Source organism: Vigna unguiculata, chromosome 2 (assembly GCF_037176805.1).
Source record: "Vigna unguiculata cultivar grain cowpea cultivar isolate G323 ecotype 2 chromosome 2, ASM3717680v1, whole genome shotgun sequence".
NCBI classification, from domain to species: Eukaryota; Viridiplantae; Streptophyta; class Magnoliopsida; order Fabales; family Fabaceae; genus Vigna; species Vigna unguiculata.
The window spans coordinates 22,526,252-22,544,499 of NC_140793.1; the positions used below are offsets into that span (position 1 = coordinate 22,526,252).

The following is an 18,248-nucleotide window of genomic DNA, read 5'->3' on the forward strand; positions in this document are numbered from 1 at the left end:
TATGTTTTGCTATTTATATTGATAGAGTTTTGATATAATGAGTATAGGGAGAACAAAGATAAACTAGAGTCCTAGGTACAAAGATAGGTGCAACACATGGTAACTTTTTAATACAACTACTTCCTACCTACATATAATGCATATTCATCACATATTTGAACGTATAATCACATGTTCAAAACATGTCATATAGTAAATAATACAACTACCAGTGATCGTAGTGTCAGGATATGGGTTTGTAACTCTCACACATAGCTTACCAATAACCGTTCCACTTCCTCTACTCCCCAAGAGTCTTATAGGCGAAGCTCGCAAGTTCCATTTCAAATTACTCTCCTCCTGAGCCCCAACGAAGTTCACCTCCGGTACAACTACACAAAGTTACTTTCCCTACTGCTCCCTAGGAGTCTTACGAGCGAAGACCTCTCCCCTCTACTCCTTAGAAGTCTTTTGGGTAGAGTGAACACTCACGCTTACCACTAGAGACTGATAGAGGGTACCTTTCGCTAAGTCACCACACACAAACATGTCAAAAATCTCCCCTTGTCCATGAAACTCATAAAATCATGAAAAATATTATTTCATCAAAATATCATCTTTCTTAAAAAAACACCCATTGAAAAGCTAATCAATTATCAATTTCTCCAAATCTCAACATATTTAAATAAAAACTCTTTTAAATCTCAAAAGATAATAATCACAACAAATATAACCACTGTTTAACGCAACTCATCATGCACACATACACACTTTAACCCAGATCAGAGAAAGATTAACCTTTGTGTATCTTTCACCTTTATATATTGATCTACAATCCATTATACATGGCACAAAAGGTCATCACCATAGAATTTGTTAATTTCTTCTTGATATCATATAATGACTCAACCTCTTAAAGATCTTTAATTCTTCAATAGCAAATTGGACTTCGCTCATAAAATACACCATATTGTGATTTGTTTGTTTAATAAAAGCAAGCCAAGTCATAGAGGTATTGAATATCACTTACAAAATATTTTGAGTCTTTATCCAAAAAGAGTTATGTGTTTTAAATGATCTAGGAGTATTTAATAATTTGAGTTCCATATATTTCCACGATAATTAATACAATTGAAAATTAGTTATTTTCCATTGCCCAACTTGATTAGATGGTACATGACTCCCATCTTCTTCAAGGTACTTGGGGAAACCTTGGCCATGTAATCAAAGTTTAGTTGAGGTTGACCAAGAGAGTTAACTTTTTCCATTTAGTTTTTCAAAGGTAATAGTAAGAGTTCCAGAGAAAAATACAACAAGTCTAGGCATTTTTGTTGGCAAAGAAGAAAAATGCGAAAAGACATTAATGAAGAACCCTAAGGTGACCTTCATGCACACCAAAATGGAGAACTAGTGGTTAGAAAGGAGACAAGGAGGTCTAGTGAGTGTTGCCAAGGAGGAACAATGTCGCTCTAGAGAGAGAAAGGTGGCATATGGATGAAATGCATCTAGCAGTAGTGAATAAATATTGTGCAAATGGTGACACTTAGAGCTCATTCAGCTTTTGGAACCGGTAGGGTTGGTTATCACTGGAGAAACCACTCCAAATTTTATGGTTTTTTACGAGAAGTGAGATAGTGGCTAACGGTGGATATTTCACCAAAGACTGAGACTAGAAGAGCAGGATCAACCCGCTTTGATACCAAGTTGAGATAAGTAAAAGATTGTATTAGAGAGAACTTGATCACTCCACTCATATGCTCTACTATTTATATTGATAGAGTTATGATACAATAAATATAAGAGTAAAGGTCAACTAGAGTCCTAACTAGAAAGATAGGTACATCTCACAAGTGTAACACAAAATAGCTTTCTAATACAACTACTTATGACCTACATTTAATACTTATTCTAACACGCATATATTCCACACTTATGTGAATGCCCTAATCTTGAGGCCAAATTTAGAACAACTTTTTTGTATACACCTATGTGGATGAAGTCACACCTTCATAGCCTGACCTCTTGGGCAATTTTTTGTATGAGTGTATTTTCAACACCCATGTAGACGTAATTATGTGAACTCATATGTTTTATATGAACATGTCTCACTCTTGTGGATGCAACCATAACCTTTGGTCGAACCTCTAGTGTAATATTTTATGTAAGCATATCTCTCATACCTAAATGGATGCATGGTTATCAAACTCGCGAGTTAACTCGTTAACTAAGATGATTTTACATGTCTGGTCATGCCTTGAGGGTTAACTCGCAAGCAAACTCAGTTTTCAAGCAGAATCGGTGGACTCAGACATGGAATCGTTAGGATCATTCAAACTTGCGAGTTTTCAGTGAGTTGGCGAGTTCAAAAAAGGAAAAAAATTCAAATTCAAAACATGGTCGTTTGGAGAGGAAATCTCACTAGATTAGGGCTTTCTTCTTTTGATACGAGGCTCGTTCTCTTTCGTTCTTCGCAATTGATTTCGAATATGTTGCATCAACCTCTCGCGTCTCCCTCGTTGTTCGATTTCGTTGGTCATGTGTTCGCCATGTCTCATTCTATGGTGGCCACACTCGCCTTTTACGGCCGTCTTGCCATCGTTCTTGCTTGCATGGCCCTCACATCTTACTGGAAGGTCGTTGTGCTCGTCGTCAACCACCACCCCGCCGTTGAGGTTGCAAGCATTGCGACCCTCTATTGTCGCACACTCTCACTGGTTCAAGAGTTTAGGAGCGTCATTGCAACTCTCTATTGTGTCTCACCATTTTGTTGGCATTGTTTGTGTAAGTGAACTTTATTTCATTTACTCCCCACTACACTGTTAAGTGTTTTGTTTTTTATAAAAAAAATTCGAGCATAGTACACCTGCACCGATGAATAATGTTTGTATTTGTTAATTTTGTAGTGAAAAACTTAGACCATTATGTTTGGAAATGCATCAAATTCAGTGGATACTAATCCAAGTGCATCCTCACCTGTCAAGAATAAAAGTCAAAATGCTTTGGGAAACCGATCTAATATTGGATGAAAACACGAGTTTGATATTAATGGAGATAGTAGAAAAGTTAAATGTAATTATTGCTCAAATATTATGAGTGGAGGGATATTTAGATTCAAACATCATCTTGTTGGAACTAGGGAGGATTCTGAACCTTGTGTCTCTGTTTCGGAAGAAACTAAAAATAGTTGTAGAAGCTAAGCAAACTACATTAAAGAGATGAAAGTTGAATATCATTGATGAAGAAGATGAAGAAAGTGAGAGTGTTGAAGGAGGACATAGGCTATTTGGCTTTAAAGGAAAACAAACAGGTGTTGATACTTGTAAGGGGGAGTCCAAGCAACTTAAATCAAATGATGAAAAAAGGATTCAAAGAAGAGGTTGATGCTCAAGTGGCTGAAGTCTTTTACACCAGTGTCATTTCTTTCAATATGATTAGAAATCCAGCATTTGCAAATATGTGTGAAATGATTGGTAAATATGGAGTTGACTACAAACCACCATCTTATCATGATATCAAAGAGAAGCTCTTAAAATAAGTTGTGAGCAAAACATATTTAATGCTTGAAGAATACAAAGAGGAGTGGAAGAGAACTGGTTACAACATTATGTCTGATGGTTGGACGGGCATAAAAAGACATTTTATTTGCAACTTCTTGGTGAATAGTCCTAAAGGGACGATTTTCCTTTATTCACTTGACACCTTATACATTTCAAAAATGGATGATAAAGTATTCAAGATGTTAGATGAAGTTGTTGAGTTTGTTGGAGAACAAAATGTAATTCAAGTTGTTATTGATAATGCTGCAAATTTCAAGGCAGTTGGAGATTTGTTGATGCAAAAAAGAGAACAATTGTATTGGACTCCATGTGTTACACATTCTATTGATTTGATCTTTGAAGATTTTGAAAAGAATTTGAAAGTCCATGAATTAACAATCAGGAAGGGAAGAAAGATTACCACTTACATTTATGGAAGAACAATGTTGATTTCATTGTTGAAAGAGTTCACTAAAGATAGAGACTTGATAAGACCAGGTGTGACTAGATTTGCCATGACATATTTGACCATTGGTTGTTTTCATTTATGAAGAGATTGACCGTGCAAAAGAGAATATTAGGTCCAATTTTAACAATATTAAGAATGAGGACCAACAACAGATCCAACTCTTGATGTTCTTGATCTTTATAACATTACTTTTGATGTCAATGAGAATGCACAAGTTTCATCGGAAGAAAAGTTAGATGAAGATGATGATGGAGATGATGATGTTGATGATGAAGATAATGATGTCATTAGAGGATTAGACATAGACATTTCACGTTTAAATTTATGTTTTACATTACTTGTATGAACTTATTTATTTGAAGTACTCTTAAGTCATATAATTTTATGCACTTATTTAAATTAGGATATTATTTATATAAAAAAAAAATTCATGTGAAGTAAACTCGTTAAAGTTTATAATTTAAATTTATTGGGCTCTCGTGAGTTTACATAAATTAAATTTATGTAAATTCTCGAGTTATCAAGGTGGATCTAATCGTGATCCTGTGATTAAATATGCAATTTATGTCTCTCGCACTCATGTGGATATTTTGGTCAAATCTCGTATGCAATTTTCTTTATAAGCATGTCTCTCGTAACTTTGTGGAGGTCACCACAGCCGTTAATTGAACCTCTGCTGCCATTTTCACTCTTAATAATTATTGGATTACACTCTTTATGAAACCAACAATAAACATTGAGGTTCAATATTTAAAAACAAAAATCAAACACTATTTTTCATTCTTTATAAATGTGTATTAAACATTGTTTTTCAATCTTTATAAATGAATACTACAAGTCATGTATTAAATATTGTACTTCTATAAATAAATAAATAAAAATGTACTAAAAATTATACAATATGATAAAACCCATTTCCTTAAAAGCATGATGAAGGAATTAAATCATGTACTTGAAACTAATGAAAGTTATTTGATTTCGAATTTGAAGTGATATACCTACCCATCATCGAATATCTTGAAAATATTCAGATACTATTATCAACCAAAAGTGAATTAATAATTCTACCAATATAGCACATGTAAATAAAGTTTTAATTACTACCAACAGTTATGAGCTATCCAAGAAAGAAAATGAGGCTGAATCATAATATTATATACTTTAACATACATGTCCAAGGGAAGAACAACTCGTGCTTCAAACCCTCTTAATTTATAGCGCTTAATTCTAATTTGGTTCAAATAAAGATAATGATTTTTTTTAAACAACTCACACGAAGCAAATTGATCTCTACTATGTATGATGGTATTAATTTGAGCCTTAAGTTACAGGTTTCTTCATGCTTCCACATCCTTTAGCAACAACATATATAAGATCTCTTCTTGCTCAGTTCACACAATAAAAGAAACCAGATTAGGGTTTTCCCAAATCAGGCTGTGATTCTTGTTAGAATCGCAATTCATGCAATTCTCTGACCAATAAAAAATTGATATTATATTCAATTAAAAAATATTATGGGTTCAAAAGGGAACATTAATTATAATAAAAGGAACAAGATGAAATTAAGTTTAAAAACTTCACAGACCGTTTGAGGATTTAATGATAATGTATTAGTTGTGTTCATTCGAGTCAAACATTATAAAGAGTAAAAAATAAATTAGAGAAACAACATAAAAAAGAACAATACAATAAGATGACCAAAAATTGAATGAATTCAGATTATAGAACAAGAACCAACCATATGCATTTGTTAATATATAATTGATAAGCACTCAAGCATTTGCAGAACCCACCCTCAAAAGCAAGCTAGCTATTAGAGAGAGAACCAAACATTTACATACTCCACCAAGCATTCCATACAACTCCATGTGGAACTTAGGCACCAGATAACTAAGTGGAAACATAAAATTAAAAATGAAACCTGAGCTCAAAGTAACATATGCTTGCATATAATTCACGAGATATAAGTATGAGAAACAGGTTACAAGCTTTCTGCTTGTCAAATTGAGTGTGTGTGTGTGTACACATGAATAATTCAACATAAAACATTATAATATTCAACTAATCACATCCTGTTCCCACAGGTAAGTCATTATCACCAACAGAATCACTTTTCAAACATATTACATAAGAATTGGTTAAAAGCTTCAAATGATAGTATAGCAGCAGAAATCAAAGAAATTGTGAGAAATACAATTATGCTGGGAGATAAAAGTTTCGTAAATATTTACTTCACCAAATGGCCTAGATATTTAGTATGATAAGTTCAATGCATCTTGGGAAGTTGTGATACCCTACACTGTTCTGATGTAAATTATGACAGTGACAATACAGGTAACACTCTTGCATAGAATTCACAGGATTGTGGGTTGAAAATACATTCAGAAAAATTCTATCCCTTTTTCTCAATAGAAATCAACAGCAGCAATAAAATGCAATTTTTCACATGGGTTACAAATAGGAAAATATTGACTTTTAGTCCCTCAAAAAACTCACCAACATCAGCACGAGAAAATATTTCTCAACCAAGACATGTCAATTAATCATAGACAAGTATGTCTGATCCTTGCAGGAACATCATCCTTCTAAAAGTCATTCTTGCATCTTCAAGTCTCCCAGCTTTACAGAAAGCATAGATGATAGAATTCCAATCATGAGTACCTACATCAATCCTATCAACCACCTCATCCAAGAAAGCTGCCATCAACTCAGGCCGATGTTTTTCCATCAAACCTGTCATTATAGTTAAGTAACTCCATTTCAAGTCAGGAATCCTTGCCTCTCTCATGTCCTTAAACAGTGAAAACGCTGACTGAAAATCTTGGATGCACATGGATGCTTCTATCAAAGCATCATAGGTTCCCACATTCAACAGAAGACCTGAATTACTAATCTCCATCACCAATTGAGTAGCCTCAGCAGTTCTATTTTCTTTACAGTAAGCCTTCAAGATAGATATATAGACCCCAAGACCCACATAGGCCCCCAGAACATTCATCTCATCAAGAATATTATGTGCTTTATCAGATAGTCCAATACCAACACACGCATTAACAATACCATACCCTATAGACCTATCAACCACAATATTTGAACCCTCTATCTTCTGAGCTTCAACAACCAAATTAGCCAACCCCTTTAGGCATAAGAACAAGCTAATCACAAATCAGCAATTAAAAACCAACTAACATAACTTTTACAAGTTTAAAACAGCAAAAGAATACTAGAATTACAAGCAACAACTGAAAATTATGCAGAACTTTATATTTCACTATGTAAACCCAAGAAATACAGAAAATACTATCCTAGTTAACAACTTAAATAAGACTATAACACTGAAACAGACATATAATGCTAAAACCAACCAGAACATTCAAATATGCAAATTCAACTTGCTCTAACAAAGCTAACACTAAGTATTTATAGGAGTAAAACTAAAATGCAGAACTTTACTAAATACACAGAATTGTTATACTGAAACAAGACAATGCTATAAGAATTATGAATATTGACTAATCATCATCAACAGAAAAGATTAGAGGAAACAGGGTCAGAAAGATTGAACCAGAGAGAATATGCGGCCTTGGTTAACTTTTGCTGTTAAGACTGAACTAATGCAGCAGACCAAACTGGAATTCACATGCTTCTCAAATCTGGCCAGATTTTGCATCTCGGTATTAAGTTGTTGTCCCATAGTGCTCTGCTGCAGCCAATATTCATTCAGAATTTTGTCCTTGAAATTGCCTGAACCCACTGATTTCCCTCCTTACAGCAGCTGCCATTGATCCTGGAAAGAACTTTCTCAAGAATTTTCTCTGCAAATAAGCCCAAGTAGTGTTTACTGAGTCCGGGTGCTTACGTTATCAGAAAGCAGTAAACTATTCCAGTGATGTTCAAAGCTCAGCCATCTTCACAAACATCACGTTTTGACATCACACAATTGCTCAGATTTCCAGCCTCCTCAGGCAGATGAGCATAAAACAGATATTCACAGTGGCCTAAATATCCAATCTCATCAAGGATTAATAAGGCTAGCACACACGGTTCTACCACTTCATTAACACCAGAGAGGGAACTCTTAACTTTTAACCACATCTTTTCTAGATAATACCGAAGATGAACTCCTTAAAGTAGCACACGCCTAGTTTTCAACCACGCAATGTCAACGTACAAATACAATGTGTGAAAGATATTGCTGATTGAAGAGGCAGCATAATGTGATGTATACTCTTCACAGCTAATATCAAGAAACTCCTAATAATATTGATTCTTAGAGAAAAAAAAGTGTGCCAAAATTGAACCTACAATTCTTAGAGAGCATTGTATCTTAACTTAATGTACACTTACATCAGAATTATTTTTTCTTACACGTCTTCTCTTGTAGTACTTCCAAAACTCATCTTTCTGCCTGATCACTTTCACACCTGTCTTACCTTTAATTTGTGCATGCAAGGCTCTCCAATCCTTGTTTTTCCGAGCAGCTCTGGCCTCCAGAATGTCCAGAAGAGTCTGATAAAAACTGACATCCATAGTCTGTTTATTCTTGACCATCTGCTTGTGATAAAGAAATGCCCGCTTAAAATCATGAACTCTGACAAAGCCAAATATCATAGTTGAGTAAGTCACAGAATCTGGTTGTAAATTAAGAACTGCCATCTCTTTGAATATCTGTGGCAGTTTTGAGTGTTGCCCTCCCTTTGCATAAGCATTCATCAGCATATTGTATGTCATCACTGTTGGCTGCATTCCAAGCTTTCCAAACTCAGATATTATGCCTCTTGCCTCCATGTAGAGACCTTGTTTAGCAAAACCATCAACAAGAACGTTGAATGTTGTCCGTGTCGGTTCAATTTTGTCATTTTTCATCAACTTCCATATTTCCATAAGTGTTTGAGCTTCACCTGCGCGCCTAAGCACATCTAGTAAAGTATTGTAGGTTTCTACGCAAGGTTTAATACCTTCCATTTTCATGTTTTCAAATGCTATGTAAGCTTTCTCGTGCAAGCCATTAACTGAATATGCATGGATTAGTGCTGTATAAGAATGTGAGGTGGATTTTATACCAACTTCCTTCATCCTCAAGAATGCATCTGCAGCCGCCAGGTCACTCGGGGTTTTTTGCTTACCATATGCACTAATTAGACAAGTATATGATTCGGCATTTGGCTTCAAGCCAACATCTTGCATTTCCGCCATTAGCTTTTCTACAATCTTGGGTTGCATTCTTCTGCTGTATGCATGCATTAGAATGTTGAAGGTAACTACAGTAGGCTTAATCCCTTTGGCTCTCATCTCCACAAAAAGGCCTTCAGCTGCTTCTACATGGTTGTATTTACAGTATGAATCCATCAGAATGTTGTACACAATTGCGTTTGAAGAAACCCCTTTTTTCTCCATTTCGGATTGAATGACCAGAGCCACCCGCATCAGACCCTCATCACAAAAAGACTTTATTAATGCACTCAGGACTTCTTCACTCCATCTGACCCCTTTTCTGTTCATTTTTTCAAAAAATTGCCATGCATCTTTTGCACTATGGCCAAGTTTTCTCATAACGGTAACCATAATAGAGCATGTCACATGATCTGGATGAATATTCTCCGTTTCCATTGACTCATACACCTTCCAAGCATCTTCATACCTAAAATAGCAACACAATAAAATCTTACACAATACATTGTATAGTATTTCACACAAAAAATGCTGACCTAAACAAAGTAAGATAATTTGTAGTAGGAAGAGATGAAATAACTTTTTGTAAGATCAAGTCCTTGTTAAGGAATTAAATGTGTTCATTATAATTACTTAATTAGTATTTTCCTAACGTAGTACAGTTTTATGTTTGAAAGCAGTGCCTAAACAGGTGAAGTGATGTGAAACATCAGCTGCTTTTTTTGACATGTAGCTAATTAAGTTTCATAAACTTTATAGTCATTTATAAGCTTTCTTAATAGCAAAATTACCAACAAGTCATAAGACCAAGCTAGCCCAAGAGGTAAACAACAAAATTTTCCTGCCATAAAGGAAAAACTAAATTGGTAGAAGAGAAATGCGTATGATTTGCTCAAGCCCTAGAAAGTCAAATCATCAACGTCGTAACCAACCAACTAATGTTTAACATGCAATTAAAATTTTAAATTATATTCTATCAAAAACCAAATTAAAACTATATTTTCACAATTGGACACTTATAACAGAATACAGAAACATTTAGAAAACAAAGACATTTAAGTAAATATGAGCTTCTGGTTCTGCCTTAGCAGAGCAATACACAAAAATAATGGTTTCTCACCACAGAAGTAATAGAGTTTGGAAGCAAAATTATACCCCTTTTTAAGAGATTTTGAAAAGAATATAGACAACCTAAAATATCATGCCAAAACTGATGCACTAGTATCAGCACAGCAAGCGAATATGCATGTCATAAGTCACAACATTATCTTGTTTGGTCTTTGTTCAGTTTTCTAAATATCAGCATTAATTAGAATTACAGGAATGATAAGATAACAAACATGTTGCACACAATTCTTTTGTACATTTTCCTAGAGATGAGAGAAGGACAATTAAAAAAATTATAATAGACACACAACCCAAATAGTATACAAGGAAAATGTGATATATCTTATCTAAGCAAAAGACAGAGGTTTTAGAATATGATCTAAGACTGATCGTGACAGCAATGTCAAGGATTTTGGAGTCTCCACAATCACATTTAAACCACAATTGCAACCGTATATCAATGAACTCAATTAAGCTGCTCCACAGTTTAAAAAACCTCAGAAAAAGGTCCAAACATTTTTTATTTTGATTAGAATCCTTGTTACGTAAGCTAATCTTACCGGTCCTAGGAACAACAAAAGCAGCAAGGAAGAAACAAAGCAAACCATATAATTGTGCAAGAATTGTGTACCTGCCACCATACAGAAGTCCTAAAATTGTGGCATTATAAACATGAACATCTCTGAACTCCATGCTAGACGGCAAGCTTTCGAACAAACCCATCACCTCATCACCCATCCCTCCTTTTCCCAACAATGGAAACAACACAATACAGGCCCTAGGTGTAACAAGTGATGGTTCCTGCAACCTCATCCACCGAAAGAAACACACACAACACAGCAAGAGGCGCTCCTCCCCAAGTATTTCTAGAACCTCCCAACAATCTTTCTCATTGACCCTTCCTTCATACTCACCCAAAGCCTCCTCCAGAGTCAGATTTTGAGGCAAGTTCCTCGCAAGCTGAACAATTTCCCCCACAACGCCCTCAGCCTCACGCAATTCCCTACTTTGACAAGACCCCATTTCTTCAATCTCCAAACTCATTTCAGGCTCTTCATCGATGTGCCACGAGGTAAAAGGGTTCTCCTCAATGTACAATTTTTCTTCGTCTTGAGGGTCTTGGGAGGAAATCCATGCGTCACTGTCGGAGAAATTGTAGTTTGGATCATCTGGGTCATGACCTTCTTCTTCTTCTTCTTCTGTGTCTTCTTGGTGTTGTGATTGTTGGAGATGTGGGAGAGAAATGGGGGTTGTTGAAGAGTGAAGGGCATCAAATTGAGCTGCACGTAGAGAGAGAGAGGAGAAAGAGGTTTTGGATTCTAAGAGCAAGAAAGGTTTTGAAAGAGTATTAAAGAGTGAAGAGTGAAAGATGGAAGAAGAAGCAGAAGTAGAAGAAAGGGGTTTAAGGTGGATGAGGTTCAGAGACATGTTTCGTCTGTGTAAATGCAAAGGCTATCTTCCTTTACTTTACACATAAACCAGTTAGTTTGCATTTGCATTCTTTATTTTAAAAATATAAAAAACAGTTTGAGACGTTTGCACGGGTCGGGTTTTTTTTATATATATATATTAGTCTGTTAAATTAAAAAATATTTGAGTTAGTGGCTACACCAAGACCTTTATTTAAAAGAAAATAGTGTTACCTTTATTTAGTTTATATCTTTTATAAATAAGAACAATAGAAATAAAGAAAAAATATAGTAAGAAAGTCATTTATAAAGGAGACCGTAAAAAATAAAATTTATATGATATGTAAATAGTCAAATTTTTAAAATCACATGATTCGTTAAGAAAGCTATATAATTTTAATAAAAAAATATCACATAATTTATTCTCAGCATTGATTATTAATCATAAAATGTAATTTAGTCAACATTTGTTTCTCTTACAATCATATTTCTATTAGTACACTAAAGTTAGTAGTTGCTGAAACAAATATTTCATTTTCCTTTTTTATGTGCAAGTATGAAAATTAAATTATACTTCTAGCTAATTCTATGTAAATACTGATTTAAAAAAAAAATCATCAAACGACAAACTATTATAAACATAAATTTCATGTTATATTTTTAACTCGTTTAGAGATTAGACTTAAGAGATGTTTCGAATGAAAAAAAAAAAGAAAAACCTTTGTAGATGTTTAGAAAATATATTTGAATGTAAAAAAAACAAGAGAGAGTTTGAAATGATAAAGGGATAATTTTTTTTTTTAACATAGACTAATGTATAATAAAATGCACATTAAAAGAGTGAGAAAATGTCTCAAAGATTATTTAAAGAATTCACACTTCAAATTATATATTCTAATTTATAATATAAAAAAGTTAATTAAACATGCATAAGATCATAAACAGCCTTATTGTCATCTTTATCCAAATATGTAGTATTTATTGATTTAAGATATAATATAGAGATAACACTATTAAAAAAATAATATTTCATTTCAAGAATGTTATTATTGAATTAATTAAAAAACATGTTTAGTTGAATTTAAATATTTCTAAAATTCAAAATTATGAGATTACAATAATCATCATTGGATTAAAAATAAGTTTCATATTCTTCATGTAAATGTAATTTTTACACTTCATTACGGAGGGTAGTAGTAAAGTGAGATATTACCATGTTCTTATCTCTTCATAATAAGAGTAAAATCAAAGTAAATTATTCAAATATTAAACCGTTCTAAAATAAAATTAATAATAGAGGAAAGAAGATAAAAGAAAAAGAATAGAAGATGAGAGAATGTTGAACAATTTTTGTGTGTGTCTTATTAATGATAAAAAAATGTCTTATTTATAAATATAACAAGGTAACTCATATATGATACAAATAAGTATAATTCATATCGGTGTCGATTCATATCAATTATATGAGTAACTATATCAAATGAATAGATATGACTAGAATATAAGATATGTTTTTTTATTTTGCTGTGGATTTTAAAGTGAACACTCAAAAAAGAATCCCACCAATAATTGTATCATCGGAATCTTTGTTAATTTATGCTTCTCAAGGAATATAATTGACCAACTCATTTGAAATTAGACTATAATGGCATCTTGAAATTTCTCCGGTACCATTCTTTCCACTCCAATCACTAAATGTCAATAATTCACTTTCAAAACTACACCAATCTCGCAATTATTCAACTTATATTAATTAAACTAAGTCATATTAGTCCACCAAATCCTGCAGAAGTTAGGATTTTTTTAATTTGAATTTTGTAAATCAAGATCAATTTACAACAAACCTGAACTATTAATATAATATTAAAACCATTAAGAATATATTCTAATTGCTGCATATAACCATTAATTAGTTAGTTAATTCAAACTATTGTTGACAACAATTGAACCATTTATTTTGATGTGTTACAATTGGGATATTGGTTCAAATACGAAGTTAACCAACAATTATATTAATTTCATATGTACGATACACTCTTTATTTCCCATATAGTTTCCTATGTTGTCTGTGATTAAAAACATTCAACTTTGGAAATAGTTGAAAACACTGCATGTTTTTGGAACCATAACTACTAATAGGTTTAGCCTTTGAGCACTGAATAAGTGATTTCAACAGCTTTCAATCTTTGGTATGATACTATGATTCATCCTTCAAGTGTTGATCATTTTCGATGCCCTGATGATGCCATTAGCACAGCAACAGCCACAATGAACATAAGCAACATGCTCCCAAGTAGCATATATGTTCTTTTCGATGATTTCCGATATTCACCAAACAAAACAATGCCCCAGAAGGTACTCACTAGTGGAAGTGCCTATCAAAACACCATATATAATCTTTAGTCAGTAAGAATTGGTGGTTTAATTTTACGTCAAAAGGAAAATGAAATTTTGACTTCCATAATGCGACTCATACTTGTACTCTGTGACGTAATTTAGTGTTAGATATCGATTCAATATCTAATACTAAGTCACGTCATCACGACGTCAGACGTCAGAGAGTACAAATGAGAAGTAAAGACTAACCTGAACAGCATCTGCCGCTGCATATCCTGCAGCCTGACCTCCCATAAATTGGAGGCCATTCCCAAAGCCACAAAGGAGACCAGCCAAGAAAGCCCAACCTCTTCCATCCCAGTCTCTCAAATAAGCCTTCAGTGAGGACTTTGGTAAATTTAAGACAGGGTGGTAAAGGAACGTGACGTTAAGAATGATTGCAATAACAAAGCAAGATATTGAGAAGTAAAAGAAGGCTGTGTAAACACTCAAATGGTGAACCCCTTTCTTCAGAGTGTGCCATTGATCATTTGTTGCCAAATTGAATGCTGGTGAGAATAGAGAAAAGCAAACTCCAGCAAAGAATGTTATAGCCAATCCAATGAAAGTGCTCTTCCCTAATACCTGCAAAAAGGTTTAACACAACACCATTTTCATCTACATCATTCTTCATCACCAATGACACCAACAAAAATCTTTCAAAGACTTTATTTCACATTTTAGAGAATACAACAGTAACATTTTATACATCTTTGCATTTCTCCATTCTTCATTGTGTAATATAATATGCAACATAATATGAAAAAGGGTATGTGAAAAATTGGATCTCACTCTTCTAATGTGAATAAGTATAAGGTAGTAATCTCAGTTGTTAATGAGAAAATCAATAGTTTATACTCTGTAAATTAGAATGATCTCAACACATTTTATCCTTGAAGCATATAACCACTTGCCTTAATGGATCTTTTTTTCTCAAGCTCTATAAGGAAAGCTGCAGTTCCTGCTTTTGCTTTGTGTACAGAAGTACTTCCATCTTCTAGATCCTTGGAATCAACTATATATATATATGTAACAAAGGAGATGAAAAATGCCAGAATTTATCAAATGCAGCAATTCCATTTGGCTAAGCTGGCTAAAGATGGCTAGTTAAGTTACCTTCACTTGTTTCTATCGAAGTGGTCAAAGTAGTGTTCCTGGTTTCAAGAGTAAAATTTGGTGGTGAGATCTTAGCTAAAAATTTGAAAGCAAAGCTCACTAAAATCATAATCTAATAACTGCATTCATCAAAAACCAAACACATACTTAGCTCCATCTTTGTAATCAGCCGAAAACTCATTGAGCTTGGCCTTATTATCAGCAGAGTTAGATGAATGAACAGCAGAACCTAGACATACAGCAATCAAAAAGCAACCAACTCCTGGGAAAAGAATCTCAGCTTTGTTGATCTTGTCATCCAAAAAGTAATTGAAGGTTGTTCCTGTTACACCCACAACAGAAAAACAGTACAATGAAACTTTTTTCTCTATGAGTATATTAGGATCCATTGCAATGTAGAACTTGAGTCTAGTAAGTAACATTTAACTTTTGTGGTGTGTTCTTCCCAATGTTCTTATCAGAGTAAGAAAGCAACATAGGTTCAGAATCTAAGAGGTGCATCCATGATGGTATACCTATAACAACAGTTATGCTTGATGTAATCACTTCTACAACTGATAAGCCAACAAAAGCCCAAGCATACTGCGTTGAAAGATTTCCAACACTCAGCACCACTCCACCCCCCATGGCAAACAGAACTGAAGGCCAGTTTTCCTGCATCACATAATTGAAACACTTTCAAAATAAGAGTAATTGAAATCCGTTATTTTTTATCAACAAAACACTCACCCAATCAATTTTATTTCTCCAAATTATTAACAGAAGATCGAATTCAGGATTTTTCCTTCTTTATTACTAAGTCATTTTATGATTCCTACTAAGCTGATATAGAAAATGTTTGTGTTGAGAGAAGAAAAGTACCTGGTGGAGTTGAGACAAGAAGTTGGGGGCAGTGTTGCCAACCTCTCCAAAGGTGAAAGCAATGATAACAGCAGCCATGAGATTGGTGAGTGTGTAGTCAAGGTAAGTGTGCTGAGGAAGACGACCTCGTCTCTCCAGAAGAGTCATCACTGCAGGCCATGTCCCCAAGAACAACAGGGACACCAGCATGCACGCTATGGCACCACCCTTGCTCTCCACCACATACATTGAAATCAACTCCAAATCAATGAAACAATCAAACTCTAAAACTCAATTCACAACACACCACAAGAGATGCTACGCTAGTTGATGCTCTCATATATTCATTCATTCATATACACCCCAAGTCAACCACACCATAGGGCACGAATCTTCAGAGCCAGGTCACATCCATAATAGTAATATCGAAAAGTTTCGCCAAATATTATTAACTACTTCATTGCTTCTTTATGACCACGATATCCCAAAACTATCACTCGCTGGTCAAAATCCCACATCGTTATCTATAATATTTAGATATTTTCATAGAACTATAAATCCATATTATGTCACCTCCATGTGTTTTTTTTTCTCCCTATTTCTTGCAACTTGCATAAAACCTTTCAAAGTAGTACCGTCAAAGTTATTAGTTTAAGGTTATGTGTATCTTAATACAGAACCAACAAGACCTCCACCTCACTTAATAATATTTATATCAATTATTACATCAATAATAAAAGTGTGACGAAAATAATTAAAAAATAATTTTCCAAGATTCTCGCAACAATGCATCACTGTATTCTCTTTGGTGACCATGCTTCACACCGCTTAATTTGTTTATCTTTATAGATATTATGAAAAAAAAAGAATTCAAAGCTATAAATGAAATAAATTTAATTAATTTGATATGCATCAGTATTGTTGATCTCATCAATATCCATGCTTTATGGAGATCTTGCTAGAGTAACGGTATAGAAATAACATTCTTTTTATGGATATGTGTTTTAAGTGAAGATTTTCTCTACATTTATATCCTATATATTATTATAGTTGACAGTATCTAAAACCTTGTGGAACTTCTTTTTATTTAGTTTTCGTTTTCTTATTGGTGTTATGAAAGCGAATCTCATAAGAATTCGCGTAAGTGATGCAAGAGATCAGAGAAAATGACCAAAACTAGAGTCATGTATTGAAAATTTTTAATTGTATAAATATATATATAATTCACAAGTCTAAGAAGACATAGAGTTTTTTCTTTAATGCTTAAAATAAAAACAACTAGGAAAAGCGTGTGAGTAACAAACTTGTTCTTATTGTGTAGTTGAGTTTGACAAGAATATTATTTTTTTCCATTTCAATTTCAACAAACAAACGACATACTATTTGATCCTACGTACTAATCACATGGTATAAATAAATTAATAAATTTAATACTTTAATAGTTAATATTCCTATTCTATTGTAATAGTTTGGTTTTTAAATCTTTCGTAATTTAAAGATAAAGTCAATAGAGTAAAGGTGAAATCAAATTTTATTTTATAAAATTGAATTAGAGTTTTATAATATCAATATATTCCTAATTTTATTAAAAGTACTTCATAAACGTCTGCTCTTAAATTATTGTTTTTTATAGTCACCTAACTTGTTTAAGAAACTAATTTTAATTTTTTTTATTTACCTAATCATGTTTACGAGGAGAAACGACTTACTTACTACGTATATTCTATCATTTGCAATTTTTATTTTCAAATGATGATGTTGTCGATCACATGTATGTACGTTACAAATATAATCGCTGGGGCTATAATTATGTCCATAAGAAACAAACAATTTTGACATTATTATCAATGCAACATTTCAACTTTTTACATATTTTCCCATTAAAAATATATAAAAATTTATCTTAAATTTTTTTTTCTCTTGTTTATAATAACTTCTAAAGTTTCTTCTTTTCTATATCGCAACTCTTTCCTCTCTAACTTTCAAATTTCTTTAATTTTAAATTTAAATCTTTTAAACAATGTCTCCAATTTGAAAAGAATACATAAAAATAAATAAATTATAAAAGAATATGTATTAGAATTTATATTAAAAACAAAATAATAAAAATTATATCAATAATTAATTTTTAACTCAACAAAAGAAAATAATATGATAAAAATGCAGATACAAATAAGCATCTTATTTCCGCTTTAGTATCAAATTTTTATATCGTCAACTAATTAAAAGTAAAAGAGTATTTAT

General features: G+C 33.1%; 2 protein-coding genes and 1 pseudogene across 2 annotated transcripts; 1 reads left to right on the plus strand and 2 right to left on the minus strand.

Moving 5' to 3' along the window:
- The first annotated feature begins 2,465 nt into the window (after positions 1 to 2,465).
- LOC146888450 (uncharacterized) lies at positions 2,466 to 4,330 on the plus strand (annotated as a pseudogene).
- A 1,869-nt stretch (positions 4,331 to 6,199) lies between these two features.
- LOC114173288 (uncharacterized) lies at positions 6,200 to 11,746 on the minus strand. Its single transcript, XM_028057577.2, has 3 exons — positions 10,895 to 11,746; positions 8,332 to 9,625; positions 6,200 to 7,799 (listed from the first exon to the last, which is right to left on the minus strand). The coding sequence occupies exons 1-3, from the start codon at positions 11,689 to 11,691 to the stop codon at positions 7,701 to 7,703; spliced, it is 2,190 nt and encodes a 729-aa protein (XP_027913378.1). The 5' UTR covers positions 11,692 to 11,746; the 3' UTR covers positions 6,200 to 7,700.
- Positions 11,747 to 13,655: 1,909 nt separating this feature from the next.
- Positions 13,656 to 16,564, minus strand: LOC114166753 (ureide permease 1-like). Its single transcript, XM_028051549.2, has 7 exons — positions 16,026 to 16,564; positions 15,680 to 15,818; positions 15,312 to 15,486; positions 15,165 to 15,202; positions 14,963 to 15,063; positions 14,259 to 14,633; positions 13,656 to 14,047 (listed from the first exon to the last, which is right to left on the minus strand). The coding sequence occupies exons 1-7, from the start codon at positions 16,251 to 16,253 to the stop codon at positions 13,895 to 13,897; spliced, it is 1,209 nt and encodes a 402-aa protein (XP_027907350.1). The 5' UTR covers positions 16,254 to 16,564; the 3' UTR covers positions 13,656 to 13,894.
- Positions 16,565 to 18,248: the final 1,684 nt, after the last annotated feature.

Excerpts from the sequence above, each read along its gene's own strand:
- LOC114173288 (XM_028057577.2), bottom strand. The coding sequence starts at position 11,691 with ATGTCTCTGAACCTCATCCACCTTAAACCCCTTTCTTCTACTTCTGCT. Across the intron at positions 9,626-10,894 it reads GGACTTCTGTATGGTGGCAG|GTATGAAGATGCTTGGAAGG; the intron begins GTACACAATTCT and ends TTGCTATTTTAG. Across the intron at positions 7,800-8,331 it reads TAAGAAAAAATAATTCTGAT|AGAAAATTCTTGAGAAAGTT; the intron begins GTAAGTGTACAT and ends GCTTATTTGCAG.
- LOC114166753 (XM_028051549.2), bottom strand. The coding sequence starts at position 16,253 with ATGTATGTGGTGGAGAGCAAGGGTGGTGCCATAGCGTGCATGCTGGTG. Across the intron at positions 15,819-16,025 it reads TCTTGTCTCAACTCCACCAG|GAAAACTGGCCTTCAGTTCT; the intron begins GTACTTTTCTTC and ends TATGTGATGCAG. Across the intron at positions 14,634-14,962 it reads AGAAAAAAAGATCCATTAAG|GTATTAGGGAAGAGCACTTT; the intron begins GCAAGTGGTTAT and ends ACCTTTTTGCAG.